We start from the raw sequence: 15,130 nt of genomic DNA on the forward strand, positions 1-15,130 counted from the left end.
TTTTAAGATCTGTTTAAAACATTTGCTTTAACTTTTAAACTTGATATTGTTCTCATGCTGCAAAGCAACATAGGACTCTGTTCCTGGCTACTTGCAGTCCATACTGATCGGCAAAGGAGGGTCGGATGCAGGAAATAGGGTGGCACACTTCCTGGAGAGTGCTGAATACTCTGCAAGTAGCAGGCATCCACCAAATTTCCTGCATTTATCACTTTGGTGCTGATTAGTTTGGACTGCAACGAGTAAGTGAAAAGGTCCTGTGCATCTCTGTGACATGGAATCTGTTCGGATGTTTAAAGGTAGACCCCCTCCCCCTAAAAAACCATCATGAAAATAAGAGGCAGCACTCCCGCTCACTTGTAGGAACAAGTAATAAACATAAGCTGTTGCTCATGAAAACAGATCATGAAAAGCTATGGAACACACTCAGATACATGGGGGTGCCACTACATTTGATAGGCCTCTTGAGATATCTGTATCAAGGATAAGAGGCCACTGTCAGAAGAGAATTCAGAGAAACAGACCCAATAGGCAAAGTCTGCATCCTGTCACCCCATTTGTTCAATTTATATGGTGAAAACATAAAAAAAAGTTGGAATCAGAAGAAGTGAAGATAGAGGGAAGGAATGTCAATAACCTAAGATATGTGGATGACACCATAATATTGGTGGAAGACATCACAGACTTGGAACAGTTAATAAGGAAGGTCAAAGATGAAAGTGCAAAGGCAGGTTTAATGCTGAACATAAAGAAAACAAAAATAACGACCACTGAATTCAATCTAGACAATGAGGAAATTCAAATAGTTAAAGAATTCCCATATCTAGGATCAAACATTGATCAGAATGGTGACTGCAGTGAAAAAAGAAGAAGACTGGGAATGGGAAGGGCAGCTGTGAAAGAACTAGAAAAGATCTTGAAGAGTCAAGATATACAATTGAGCATTAAAGATAAAATTGTCCAGGCCATTGTATTCCCAGTCACCATGAATGGATGTGAGAGCCAGACAGTGAAGAAAGCAGACAGATAGAAAATAAACATTTTTGAAATACGGTGCTGGAGAAAAGTGCTTAGGATACTGTGGACAGCCAAAAAGACAGACAAATGGGTCTTTAAACAGATCAGACAGAACTCTGCATGAAAGTGAAGATTATCAAGCTGAGGCTATCATACTTTGACCACATAATGAGAAGGCATTGATCACTAGAAAAAACAATAATGCTAGGAAAGGTCGAAAGGGGAAGGGAAGATGAATAATCAGAGAGGTTACAGGCATGGGCTTGTAGGACCTGAGCAGAGCAGTGGAAGACAGGGATATCTGGAGATGTTTCATCCACAGAGTCACCATGACTTCCCATATTGTTTGCCACCTTGAGTCCCTATATTGGGAGAAAGTCGGGATATAAGAAAATAAAATAATAAGAAGTCAGAATTGACTCAAGGGCCGCTAACAACAACAACTGCTCATTGAGTAAAACCCAGCACTGTTGTCCCTTTTGCCACCAAAAGTATCTTATAGTGATGTAATATAGTTTTACTGCTATGTTCATGTTAGACATCATTTCCTGATTAATTTCTATCAATGTTCCTTAAAATGTTTATACATTTTTGATAGCAAACATTTGAGAAAGACTCCTGGTTTTCTTTGTAACTGACAGATCAATCTGTAGCTCCCTAACTGCCCCCCCCCCCCCCCCAGGTTTGGCCTTAAAAGTAATTCCTGCCCCTAAAATCCACTATGAATATTTAACTCCAGCTATAATGGCAACATTTTCTTTGCTGGAGTATAAGGAAAAAATGTTTCCTTTTAAACATATCTGTTCAATTCTTTTGGCATTTGGTAAAATCATACAGTGCTGTAGAAGCATAGAGTTGGAAAGGGCTTGGTAAGTGTTCCCATGAACTTCTTGAGCGAAGTAGAACATTCCAAATAGCTGTCTGTATAACTTAGGTCTGAAGACCTCCAACAGGGGACAATCTACTGTCCCACTAGATAATAGGTTCCAATGTAAACTGCTTTTACTAGTAAGATCTTTCTCTTAGTTTTCAGCTTATATCTCCAGTAAAGGCACTGTAACCTAAGCCTTTAGATTCTAAGGTTTAGATTTAACCCTGCTCTTGGGGTAACAGATAAAAAAAATCTCTGTGTGACCACTCATTATGTATTTATAGATTTCTGTCATGACCTTGAGAGCAAGTATGATGTAGTGATTTGAATATTGGACTAAAACTCCAGGAGACCAGGGTTCAAATCCCTGTTTGATCATTCAAACCCTCTAGGTGACCTTGGGCAAGTCACACTCTCAGTCTCTGAGGAAGTCAGTGGCAAATTTGGTCTGAATTAATCTTGCCAAGAAAATCCCATGATGGGTCGTCCTAGGGTCATCATAAGTTGGAAACAACTTGAAAGCATGCAACAACCATCTTGAGGGAGAGGAAGGCAAGCCAGCTACAACAGGCCTCTGAGGGAGAGCAGATCTGCTGGACTTTTACCCTTCCTTACTGTCATTCCCTTCACTTTTTGTGTCTTGTCTTTTTTAGATTGTAAGTCTGAGGGCAAGGAAATGTCTAATTAACAAACTGTAAGCTACTCTGATAGCCTTGGCTGAAGAGCAGGGCATAAATAAATAAGTATTATTGTTGTTGTTATTATTATTATTATTATTATTTATGTTCTGCTCTAAACTTTTCTGAAGTAAAGCATACCTAGTTCCTTCAAACTTTAAACCTTTGCTGATTGAACTTGTTTCCTCTACCAATTACCACCTTTATTTCTAACCTTTGGACCTCTTCCAATTTATCTGTATTTCTCACTACTTCAAATAAGGACTGTATAGTGCAGAATAAAGAGGCATTATTATGTCTTATGAACTGGGAACTATAATTCTATTAGTGTAAGCAATTCTTTCTTCCTCTATTATTACTTAGGACTGCATTGATTATATAAGTTTTTCTACTTTTGAAAATTATTTGAAAGAACATCAAATGGACCAATTCTTCCTTCAGTCTTGGTTTTGAGACTAGGAGAATTGCTCCAGAGATATGAATGTTGTTGGAGAATCACTTAACACTCTGAGATATATCTTGGCATTGTTTTTCAGTATGGATATTCTGTCAACTACCTGCCTATGACACACAGTCATTCAGTATTTTCTTCTTGCATCTTTTCTGACTATGAATTACTGCTTTCCTACAGTTCTATTATTTGAATACTTTAGCTTTTTAGCAGCCTTCATATTCAAAGAATGTTAATGTGACAAATGTTACAGCTTTCATTGGCGTTGTCTTCTCCCCCACTCCTTTTCCTATCCATTTCCTTCTTTTTCTCCAGGGACTGTGTTTCAACAACCTTAAATGATACTGCACAACCTGATATTTCAGTTTTTCTTTTTGCTGCAGTCTAGTGCTTTCAGGTGTCTGTCTCTGTTATTCACATCATGCTTAGAGACTCAGTCTGTGATAAGACTGCATATACTGAGATTTTCAAAAGTTTAAGAGTTATTGAATTAATGGCAGTATACAAATTTTAAGAACTTTTGTTGTTTTGAGTTGGTGAGAATATACTGCCACCTAACTTACTATTTATTATATTTGTATTCCCATCTCATTAATAATTCCAGGCCTGGGCCATTGCTCTGGTCTTGCCTTTCTTTCCTTTCTGGTATTGCCACTTCTTCACCTTCTATGTACTGTATATCATAAATTGGTTCTAGTGTGACCACTAAGGAGCCAGGAGGAGAAGGGTTAACGGAGAGAATGTTCCACTAAAGTTTGCAAGGTCCGAAAAGGAATAAATGTTTTTCAGTGCTTCACCTTTCTCTGTTCCATTTATTGAAACCAAGGTCTTATCAGTTAAAAGGAATTATTTTATCTCTGCTTTTTACTTGATTGCATTTGTGTTTGTAGCTGTAGCTAACAAACTCTGGGCAGGCTGCCATGGAAGTATCATCTGCTGAGCACTGAATGTCCACACCAGCTTTTTAAAATTATTTTTTAGGTTCACCTGTAACTTAATTTGAGTTTTGTTTTTTTCTGGCTTTAAGCATTGGTTAAGGGTGCCATGTGGCAAACAGAGAGATTTATATACTCCATTTGTATCTAATTTACCAGCCATAGGATTATTTGCATGTCTTTAGCCATCTCACTTCAGCACTTATGTTCCAGAAGCAACAACAACAACCGATTGTTAGCTTTGGCCTAACCTGCTGAGGTTGACAGACAAAATTACTGCCAAGCCACTGCTGAGATTTTGGAAATGTTTGAATAAGAAAGTCTACTCCAGCTGTTTTTAGTGTGATGTATATCTGAATATTACACAGTAAACAGTTTGTGTTGTCTGTGTCTTATCTCATGCCAACAAGCCAGTATAAAACTGTTCTGTAAAATAATCCATAATTAGGATCTAAAAAGGTAATCAAATACAGATTTGTGCACCAGCACCAATTTCTTCTGTACCAAACTAGATTTTGCCCTAGTTTTTTTTAATATACCCATTAGATTTTTCTCTATGCCACACTAGATGCTGCATATTCGACCTATCCTGAATGGGCAGTAGCAGGGTTTGTAGCTCAGTGAATGCGCACATGCTTTCTATGCATAAGTTAATCTTTGTACTCTCCTGCCAAACCCTTGGAGTGCTCTGGTCAATCAAAGAAGACATTACTGGGCTTCTCAGTTCTTGAAATCACATACTTTAGGGCTGTCAGACCTATCTTGAATAGCTCTTGGGCAATTCATTTAGTAAATTTTTGTTTTACTTTTAGCATAACTGTACCTTCTTTCTTCACCTTCGCAAATGACCAACTGGCTACAGAATCTATGATTGTTTGTGGAAAGAATCTAAAAGGGTCAGCTGCTATATAATGTGGCAGCCAGATTATTAATTGCTGCCAACCATTGTGAACATAATATGAACAATGACACATGCTGCTTGGCACTGCAAGATTCTTTCCTAAAATTTAAATAGTAGCTATGGGAAGGCTCATCAATATCAAGATTCTGACTGGTCAGGAAAGAAAGTTTTGTTTAATGGTTTCCCCCTGGCCTGCTGACCTGCAGCTTATTAAGAAGACATATGTAACTTACCCACACATCCAGCTGTGGAGACACAAATACACACCTAGGTATTCACAGTTAAGGTATTTACTATGGGTTTCCAGAATGATCCTCAGGTTTACATATGTTCATGCACTATGCATATATGTTCTAATGTGTGCAGCATGATGTTTACATTGGTGTTTATAGACACAAACCATTATGTATAAATAGGGTGTACATCTCAAGAGGGTGCACAACTCCAAGGCTCACTGCTGCCTTCTGCCCCATATGCAAACATAGAAAACATAATCCATCAAATTATCATGTGCCATTGCATGAAAACTTAAAATCACACTGCTGCTCTTACCTATATTCATTGAAAAGGAAGCATTAGAGAGTTTGCTTTCTCTGCCTTGGGTCAGTATGTGCTGTCCAGAGAAATCATGTCTTTTATACTTATAGTTTTTGCTTGGGGCTTGAATTAGCTGGAAGCAACTAGCATTGTATACTTGATGTTATAGATCCAGACATCATGTTATGGTAGGAATTGATCAATTATTAATGCTAAGAGCTGAAAAGTCTGATTTTCCTTAAGGAAGCCTAACTAAAAATCTGTAGGGGCAGAGGTAAAGCAGAGGTCCTTCTACTTACCTGGGGTCCTATTACTGAATATGATGGTGAGCATAACAGATTACTAGCAAAGCCTTAAAAAGTATGGAACTTTAACACATTCTCTCTCTCTCTCTCTCTCTCTCTCTCTCGTCAGTCCTTGATTTACTTTGATAATTTTCTCTGAATACCACATATGATTAGCAGGGCATACTTGAGTCAGATTTGTTTTGCATCCATGTATGTCACTCTATTTTGCCTGTTCCATTGATTTTGTTTTCTGCTAGATTTTGCACATCCTCAAATTACTTGTGTTTGTTACTGTCCACTTTTATGGCATATGTCTTTCTGAAAAAAATGTTATAATTCTTAATAAAAACTAAAATTATTTAGAAATAAAAATACCCTCTTAAAAGAAGGTTGACAGGGTCCTTTCTGTGGTGGTACTATGATTCTGGAGTGCTCTCTCAATGAAAACAACAACATTGATTTACTGTGATCTCAGAAATTTAATGTTATTTTATCTGCAGATTTTATATTATATGGTTCTATGATTACATCTTATATTGCTCTGGTATTTTTGTAATAGAAGAGCAGGACATAAGTCAGTATCAATAATTTAATTAGCTGATGAATACATGTGTACTGGTTACTGCGTGTACAGTTTGAAGATAACAAAGTAAATAGATCCATGGTTAATCCAATTAACTTTTTTTTCTCCTGTTCTCACACACCTCCTCTAGGGCCTGACTGCCAAGAAGTAAGAAGTTGGATCATCTTTCTTTACACCATGCCGATTGACTTTGATTTTTCTGTCCATGAATTCACATGTTTGTTGAGTTCACTGCTACCTATTACTTGCTACCATCACAATTGCTTCTAAGAAAGTACCATTTGAAGGTCAGGGATTGACCTGTCATCAGTGAAACAGCTGGAAATAATACCACAGTTGGTGAACTAACCCTTCCCCAAAACACTTCACCTGAGAATTCTCACTCTATTCCCTCTCCTAGAATAAAGGCCTCTGGATCCTAAGGGATAGCTGAGATCTTTCTTTGACAAGGAGAATTTTCCTGTCTAGCTGTGCTTTCTCTCTGGTGGAATTGATTGGCTGCAGTGCCTGTTACAAAAGCCAGCCTCTCTCTTGCAGGTGGCTTAATTTTTTTCTTTCCAAGAAAACGAGATTCTTTTAAAAAATGGGCTTTACTCTCCGCTCTGCCTCTTTCACCCTGAAGGTGAGCTTATTGCTGGGCTCCTTCCTCAGCTTCTGTCTTGGACTAGAGTTTATGGGTCTTCCCAATCAATGGGCCCGTTACTTCCGCTGGGATGCGAGCACAAGGAGTGACCTCAGCTTTCAGCTGAAGACAAATGTCTCAGCTGGGCTGCTCCTCTACTTTGATGATGGTGGCGTCTGTGACTTCTTGTGTTTGTCCCTGGTGGATGGGCGTATCCAACTCCGGTTCAGTGTGGACTGTGCTGAGGCCACTGTTGTTACTGATAAGCAGGTCAATGACAGCAACCTACACTTCTTGATGGTTAGTCGCAACCATCTCCGGACAGTTCTAGTGTTGGATGGTGAAGCCAAGCCAGGTGAAGTGCGCCCACAGCGACAGTACATGAACATTGTCAGTGACCTCTTTGTGGGAGGTGTCCCATCAGACATCCGTCCAGCAGCCTTGACCCTTGACAGTGTCCTGAGTGAGTTGCCATTTAAAGGATTTATCTTGGACTTGAAGTATGGCAATTCAGAACCTCAACTGCTGGGCCACCAAGGGGTCCGCCTGGACATGGAAGGGTTATGCACAGAAAACCTTTGTGAGAATGGTGGAACTTGCTTTCTCCTGGATGGCGAGCCACAGTGTGATTGCTCAGCCACTGGATATGTTGGAAAACTTTGTTCAGACGGTAAGACTATATCTATTCTTCCCCTGGATTCTTTGGCACAGTATTGCTTATTATTCATAATAATTGTTTTAATTTTAATATTTCAGGAAATCTAATGTTCTTCTGAGGAAAACTAGGCACTACCAAATAGTCTAGAAACTGTCCATGTACAACATGAATTTATATAGCTTAATTCTTAGAGATTCCCTTGTATTTTATGATTTTAGTAAGGTCTAGAATTCATAGCTCCTCATCCCTTTATCATACAATTCCTGTCCCATCACTCTATCTGAAATATATTGTAAAAACCTGGGAGCAGAGATTGAATTATTTTGACTGCTTTATGTGGCCATGGAAAAGTAAGTATTTATTGGCATGGAATATATACAATCTGAGTGCTTAACTGAAATTTTCCTGTCCACAGTTTTCTCAGTAGCATTTAGTTGTGTCCATGGGGACACAACTGTTACCAGGTTGAAGATGATAGAAGAACTATATTTTCATGGGTTGGACAATAAATATTAAATGCAACACCTCATTTGATTGTTAATTGATGCTGAGATGGGAAGGCACATTTGTCATAAGGAAACATACCAGTGTTGCTCTATTCTTTTTAATAACCTTGTTGATTTTCTTGTTCAGTCTTTCTTTGATATAGAATGCTCAGAGGAAAGAGATAAATACATCTTCTTCCTTTGTACTATTACACCTAATATAAGATAGTGTAAAGAAACTTGTCAATGTAAGGGGGGGGGGGAATCAAGAAAATGATTTAACTGGTCTGCTTCTGGTATTTAAGTAGTTTACCGGTCTGTTTAAAGTGGTTCCCTTTGTCTTCATTCACCTCTAGCCTTTTTACGTGAAATTTCCATTAAAGGCTCAGTCCTACATTTTGGGTGTGTGTTTGTGTTCTCAACTGTGACTATATGTTCACTTTGGCGTTGTAACACCTTATACCAAAAGAAAGAAAAGGGATTCATATAAACTCAAAAAAATTGAAGTGGGTGCAGGTAGGTGAAAGAGAGGTGAAATGAAACATTCTAATTTGGTTGTGCCAATAATTTTTTTCTGATGTAATTATTCACATTTTTTCTAGCTGGATGAAAACAAGGATCAACCTCCTAACTTTCTGATAGTGTGTGTTTTCTCTATTGCTGTGCCTGATTGCCTTTTTTCACTGTAGGAATGTATTGTCTTTGATTTTGATTTATCTATAAACAATTTTATTTCTGATTTCCCTATTTTTAAGGATGACTTTCCTTTTCAGCAGGACCACTCCCCTTGGATCCTTAACCAGTTTTACACCATTTGCGATCCTTTGGATTTCTGAGTTGGTTTACAGCTGGCCACAGAGAGCTGATGTGGCCCAGTCAAAAGCTCTTGTTGTAATGGCTAAATGTAGTGTGTATGTTTTTAAAATAATGAGTTCTCTCAACAGAGTTCAGGCCATTACTTGGCTATTGATTGATATTTATGTCTGTAGATGGCAAAAACCACAACAAGCTCATTTATTCCATGGACAGGGAAAAGATATATAAATAAATACTTAGCTGACCCTGCTGATAGTGAAGTTCCATTTACAGTATCCTAGATTCGTTAATGTGAACTGCAGTTCCAGTTAGAAAACCTCAGTGCACAGTGAAATGTCCTACAGAAAGACGCTGGGAAAGTTTACAAAATATGTCACATGCACTAGAGTTTTAGAGTTTATTTGAAAATAAACAACAGCAGCAACCTAGAGTACAATAATCACTGTGAGCTGTAATGATCAGCTGACCATTTTGCCCTGATCAGTCCAGCACTGGGTTTTGGAATAAGATCTGGAAGATGGTGTCTGGTGCTTCCTCTCCAACCCAGTTCTTCCTTCCTCCTTGCATTTTGCTTAATTGATTGCCTGGAAGGAGAATGGAGGATGATGGTGATAGCTGCTTGCTGCCCTTCCTCTGAACCTGTTCAAGAATTTCTCCTCCCTAATCTGAGATTTCTTCCTTACAGATTCCTGGGCTTATTTATGGAACTATGGTGTTGCTTTTTTCTTTCTGTATTGTGAAGGTTTTCTCTGCTTCTTACCCTGTCTTAAATGCTCTCCCAGGGAGTAAGAAAGAAGCAGAGGAAGCCAATGCCGACATGGGAAGGTTCTGTGTGGTCCCACTCCACTCCTGCTGAGCTGGATGTGACCCCTTGAGGCCACCTTAATAATAATAATAATAATAATAATAATAATAATTTATTTCTATCCCGCTTTTCCAATTCAGATCAAAGTGGCGTACAAATCCAGATAAAATTACAATAATCAATAAAACAGATAAAACAAGATATAAAACAGCATATAAAACTAATACTCGAGTAGCTGAGTAGGGGAATCCAGAAAAACATAGCCAGAGTCGTTACCAAATAGAGGGGGAAAACCAAAGTCACATCTCATGGGGGGAAAGCTTGGGAAAAGAAGAAGGTCTTGAGATTCTTCATAAACCAGTCCAAAGATGTGGTGGAGCGGAACTCATCAGGGAGATTATTCCATATTCTCGGGGCTGAGATTGAAAAGGCCCGTTGTGAGGTCCTCACATAACGCGCAGTTGGGACCTCCACCAGGTTTTTCCCTGCAGACCTGAGTGTGCGGGGTGGATTATATGGGGAGAGGCGGTCCTCCAAGTACCCTGGGCCCAAGCCATTTAGGGCTTTATAGGTAATAACCAACACCTTGTATTGTGCCCGGTAGCAAATAGGCAGCCAATGGAGATCTTTCAAAATAGGTGTTATATGGTCTGACCTGGAACCACCAGCGACCAATCTCGCTGCCATGTTTTGCACTATCTGCAGCTTCCGGGTTTGGTACAAGGGTTGCCCCATGTAGAGCGCATTACAGAAATCCAATCGAGAGGTTACCAGAGCGTGTACTACAGTTTCAAGGTCCCTTCGATCCAGGTAGGGTCGCAGCTGGCGTATCAGCTGAAGCTGATAACAAGCGCTTCTGACCGTTGCATCCAGTTGAGATGTCAATTGGAGCGACGAGTCCAGAAGCACCCCCAGACTGCGAACTGAGTCCTTCAGGGGGAGCGTGACCCCATTCAGGACAGGTGGACAAATTCCACTACCCGGACCCGATGAACCTATCACCAGTACTTCCGTTTTCTCTGGATTCAGGCTGAGTTTGTTTTCCCTCATCCAGCCCATTACTGACTCCAAGCAGGCATTTAGAGGAGAGATGCCATCCCTAGTCAGTGCATCAGTCGGAGACACAGATAAGTATATTTGGGTGTCATCAGACCCAAAACACTTGCTGCCACCGCCCAATGATTAACACGTTACACCCCAGCAATGCATTGGGACATTGCTCGGCCTTCTACTGGTAACCGACAATCAGTAAAGCACTAGCCAAGCTAAGGCCGTTAAAAGGAATTTAAAGAGGCAGTACTTAAGGAAAAGATTTATTATAAAATAAAGAACATTAAAGAGCAAAACATGGAGGACAACGGGTCTTCCAGGCACAAACTTAAAGGATCAATTACAAAACAATAATCATGTCAGCCAAATATATTTATAATATTTATAATATATAAATATATTTATATATTTAGTAAATTTATAAGTAATTGGTAAAAACAATTGTTTGATTAAATGGGCTCAAAACTTTGGATATAAAGTTGAACTGGTGGTTTAGGAAAAATGTAGGCTAATGATTTAAAAAAATAAACTGATCTTCCATGCAAGCAAAATCATGCTCACAATTCTGCAACATAGACTACAACCATACATGGAAAGAGAAATCCCAGAGGTTCAAGTAGGATTCAGGAAAGGAAGAGACACTAGGGACAACACTGCAAACATAAGATGGCTAATGGAGCTCACCAAGGAATTCCAAAAGAAAATCAGCATATACTTTATAGGATATAGCAAAACCTTTGGCTGCATAGATCATGAAAGGCTATGGAATGCCCTTAAAGACATGGGAATGCCAACACATCTGATAGTCCTGATGAGGAATCTGTACTCAGGACAAGAGGCTACTGTCAGAACAAAACATGGAGAAACAGAATGGTTCCCAGTAGGCAAAGGGGTCAGACAAGGCTGTATCCTTTCACCCTATCTGTTCAACTTGTATGCAGAACATATTATAAGAAAAACAGGTTTGGACACAGAAGAAGGAGGAGTGAAAATAGGAGGAAGGAATATCAACAATCTAAGATGTGCAGATGACACAATAATATTAGCAGAAAATCTCCCAGACCTTGAACAACTACTAAGAAAGATCAAAGAAGAAAGTGCAAAGGCAGGCCTACAGTTGAACATAACTGAAAACAAAAATAACGACAACAGGATATCTTGACAAATTCAACCCAGGCAATGAAGAAATAGAAGTAATAAAATTCTCATAACTGGGATCAAACTTTGATAGAAATGGAGACTGCAGCCAGGAAATCAGAAGAAGATTAAGAACTGTAGCTATGAAAGAACTAGAAAAGATTCTAAAATGCAAAGATATACAACTCAGCACAAAAGCTAAAATCATACAAGCCATCGTATTCCCTATTACCATATATGAATGTAAGAGCTGGACAGATAAGAAAGAAGATAGGAAGAAAATCCATTCATTTGAGATGTGGTGCTGAAGAAGAGTGCTGAGAATTTCATGGACAGCCAAAAGGACAAACAAATGGGTCCTAGAACAGATCAAGCTGGAAATCTCCCTGCAAGCTAAGATGATCAAACTGAGGCTGTCATAGGGGAAGGAAAGGAAAGACATTACAAAAGACAATAATGCTGGGAAAGGTGGAGGGAAATAGAGGAAGGCCGCATGCCAGATGGATGGACTCTGTTAAGGAGTTCATGGGTATAGGGTTGCAGGAATTAAACAGATCAGTGGAGGACAGAGAGTCTTGGAGATGTCTCATCCATAGGGTTGCCATGAGTTGAGATCGACTCGAGGGCAGTTAACAACCACAAATCCACATAAAAGGAGACACAAAAGAGTGCAGCAGCTATAGGACTATAACATTACTATCCCACGCAAATGAAATAATGCTCAAAATTCGGCAGTATAGACTCCAATTATATATGAAGAGAGAAATCAGGTAGAGTTGAGAAATGGAAGGGGCACTAGGGATCACATTGCAAACATATGATGGTTAATAAAGCACACCAAGGAATTGCAGAAGAAAATAAGCATGTGCTTTATAGACAATAGCAAAGCCTTTGTCTGCATAGATCACAAAAAACAATGGAATACTCTTTAAAGACATGCGAGTTCCACTGCATTTGATAGGCCTGATGAGAAATCTGTACCTAGGGCAAGTGGCTACCGTTAGAACAAAATACAAAGAATACAAAGGAACACATTAGTTCACAATTGGCAAATGGATCAGGCAACACAGACTCTCTAACAATCTAATATACGCAGATGACACCATGCTATAGCAGAAAACGTCATAGACTTGGAACACTTACTGAGAAAGGTCAAGAAAAATGTGCAAAGGCAGGCTCACTGCTGAACATAAAGAAAACAAAAATAAAGACCATGGGGGATCTACATAAGTTCAACCTAGATCTGTGATGGCAGTCCTATGGCACACATGCCATTGGTGGCACGTAATGCCCTTTCAGCCCGTTTCTCCTCCTTCCTGCTGTTTCCCAGCCTCCACCTCTCCAAGATGGCTGGAAGCCAGAAAATGGTGCTGGGCCACAAGTGCGTGCCTCTGGCTCCTCCTCCTGACCTTCTCCCAGCCTCTAGCTGTCTCTCTGAGACAGCTGGAGGCCATGAAAAGGGCGGGGAGAAGAGGAGTGATCAGCACGCGACAGGTGCTCCTCCCCAGAGACCTTTCCCAGCCTTCAGCTATCTCTGGAGCACCCATCCCCCCCCTCAGACCTTCCCTGGCTTCTAACTCTCTCTCAGAGACAGCTGGAGTCTGGGGAAAGGGCGGGAGGAGAAGTCCCGCCCCGGAAGCCCCACCTCTGTAGGGTGGAAGTCACATCTCCACAGACAGAAGCCTTGCTCCCCAGCACCTGGACCCACCATTATTCTATCATTGTACCACTGTTTGTAGATTTTATTGTTTGTTATTTTAATGGATATAATTGTTTAATCCTTTTTTAAGGGGGGGATTGTATATATTGCATTTTTTAAAGGTTGTACGCCGCTTTGATTGTGGTAACAAAAAGTGGGATATAAATAAAAGTTTTATTATTATTTATGAAGTCAGAATTGTCCAAGCCACTATATTCCCCTTCACTATGTATGGATGTGAGAGCTGGACAGTGAAGAAAGATGACAGAAACAAAATCAACTTATTTGAGATATGGTGCTGGGGAAGAGTGCTGAGGATACTGTGGACAGTTAAAAAGAAGTAAATGGGTCCTAGAACAGATGAAGCCGGCACTCTCCCTGGAATCCAATATGATGAAACTGAGCCTGCCATACATCATGGGAAGGAATGACTCATTGGAAAAGGCAATAATGCTGGGGAAGGTAGAAGGCACCATTTAAAGAGCCCCACAAGCATTGCAAGTGTGGCATTCATTCTCAGGGCTTAACTTGGGGGTTATTATTTCAGGTGGAACTTGAATTGGGGGGGGGGACCTCAAGAGCTTTCATTGAGCTGCTGTGGTGGCAAGCGGAGCCATGTAGCTCCATCGCTGCCAGCTTCACAAAGCATTATCTCCAAGCCTCTTGCCTCCTGCAGGGGCTGTTTCTAAACGCAGTCTGAATAGCGGCCTGATTGCACCTCTTTCCTTGATTGCGGAGTAAGATTTCCTGGGGGATGTTGCCTCCTGAATGACAGCAGAGCTCGTCACTGTAATTATCACACTTTTAGCTGCACAGTGAAGAGATTTCTCTGCTCCCTTTAAAAAAAAGGAAAAAGAAAAAAAGAAGACAGGTTCCTGTAGGGCTTATCTTCCACCTGACCCTTTGGCATGGCTGTGGCTTCCTGTTCCAGATGGGCTTGATGGCAGCTGCTTGAGTCTCCCTTGAAGGCACATGGTGCCCTGTTGCCACCTCTCTTTCCATTTCATGACACTAATAACCATTCTGGCACTTTTCCAGGAGGCTGATGGCTGCTCTTAATTTGCATACATTTTGTAATCAAAAAACAAATGAACATGACCATAATATTTGCTTCTATGTGCCTCTTCTTTGATGAGTTGCTTGTTGTTAGAATTCACCAGTGGTAAACAGCCAGTGCATTTGTCTGTTTCTTGCCCTGCTATTACAGGTTGAGGACAGGCTAATGTGGGCTGTGTTCTGTTTCTTCTCTGTTTTGAAGAGTAACACCTAAGCTGTGCTTGAGAAACCTGATGGTATCCAAGGGTCATACAATAAATGGAATCAGGTTGTAACACAGCGGCAAGAGCAATATAAGCAGGATTTGGAAAAGCTATTTTTTTAGACATTAATTCCCAGAAGCCCCCAGCTAATATTACCACTAGTCATGCAGGCTGGAGGATTTGGGAGTTGCAGTATAAAAAGTAATAGTTCCCAGCTTTAAATATGAGTGAGTCACTGACTTTGGTTAATATGATGTCTCTTTGTTTATAATTAAGGATGATTCACATAACCCATCCTTCCCCTGTATGGTGTCTTTTTATTCTTTTGGATACAGCTCCC

General features: G+C 40.1%; 1 protein-coding gene across 23 annotated transcripts in view; it reads left to right on the forward strand.

Annotated features, from left to right (window-relative positions):
• The window catches only part of NRXN3 (neurexin 3), a 1,638,958-nt gene that overhangs the window by 95,309 nt on the left and 1,528,519 nt on the right, over positions 1-15,130 (forward strand). For all 23 annotated transcript variants that reach the window (XR_016281009.1, XR_016281010.1, XM_089522303.1 and 20 more), the window contains exon 2: positions 6,390-7,551. Coding sequence is in view for 21 of the 23 variants with exons in the window: in XM_089522303.1 (XP_089378429.1) it covers positions 6,843-7,551 (709 nt within the window). In the remaining 2 variants the exon portion in view is untranslated. The remainder of the gene's footprint in view (positions 1-6,389; positions 7,552-15,130) is intronic.

The sequence above is a fragment of the Sceloporus occidentalis genome, unplaced genomic scaffold (genome assembly GCF_023333645.1).
Source record: "Sceloporus occidentalis isolate IW3139 unplaced genomic scaffold, rSceOcc1.0.p SCAF_4, whole genome shotgun sequence".
Lineage (NCBI taxonomy): Eukaryota > Metazoa > Chordata > Lepidosauria > Squamata > Phrynosomatidae > Sceloporus > Sceloporus occidentalis.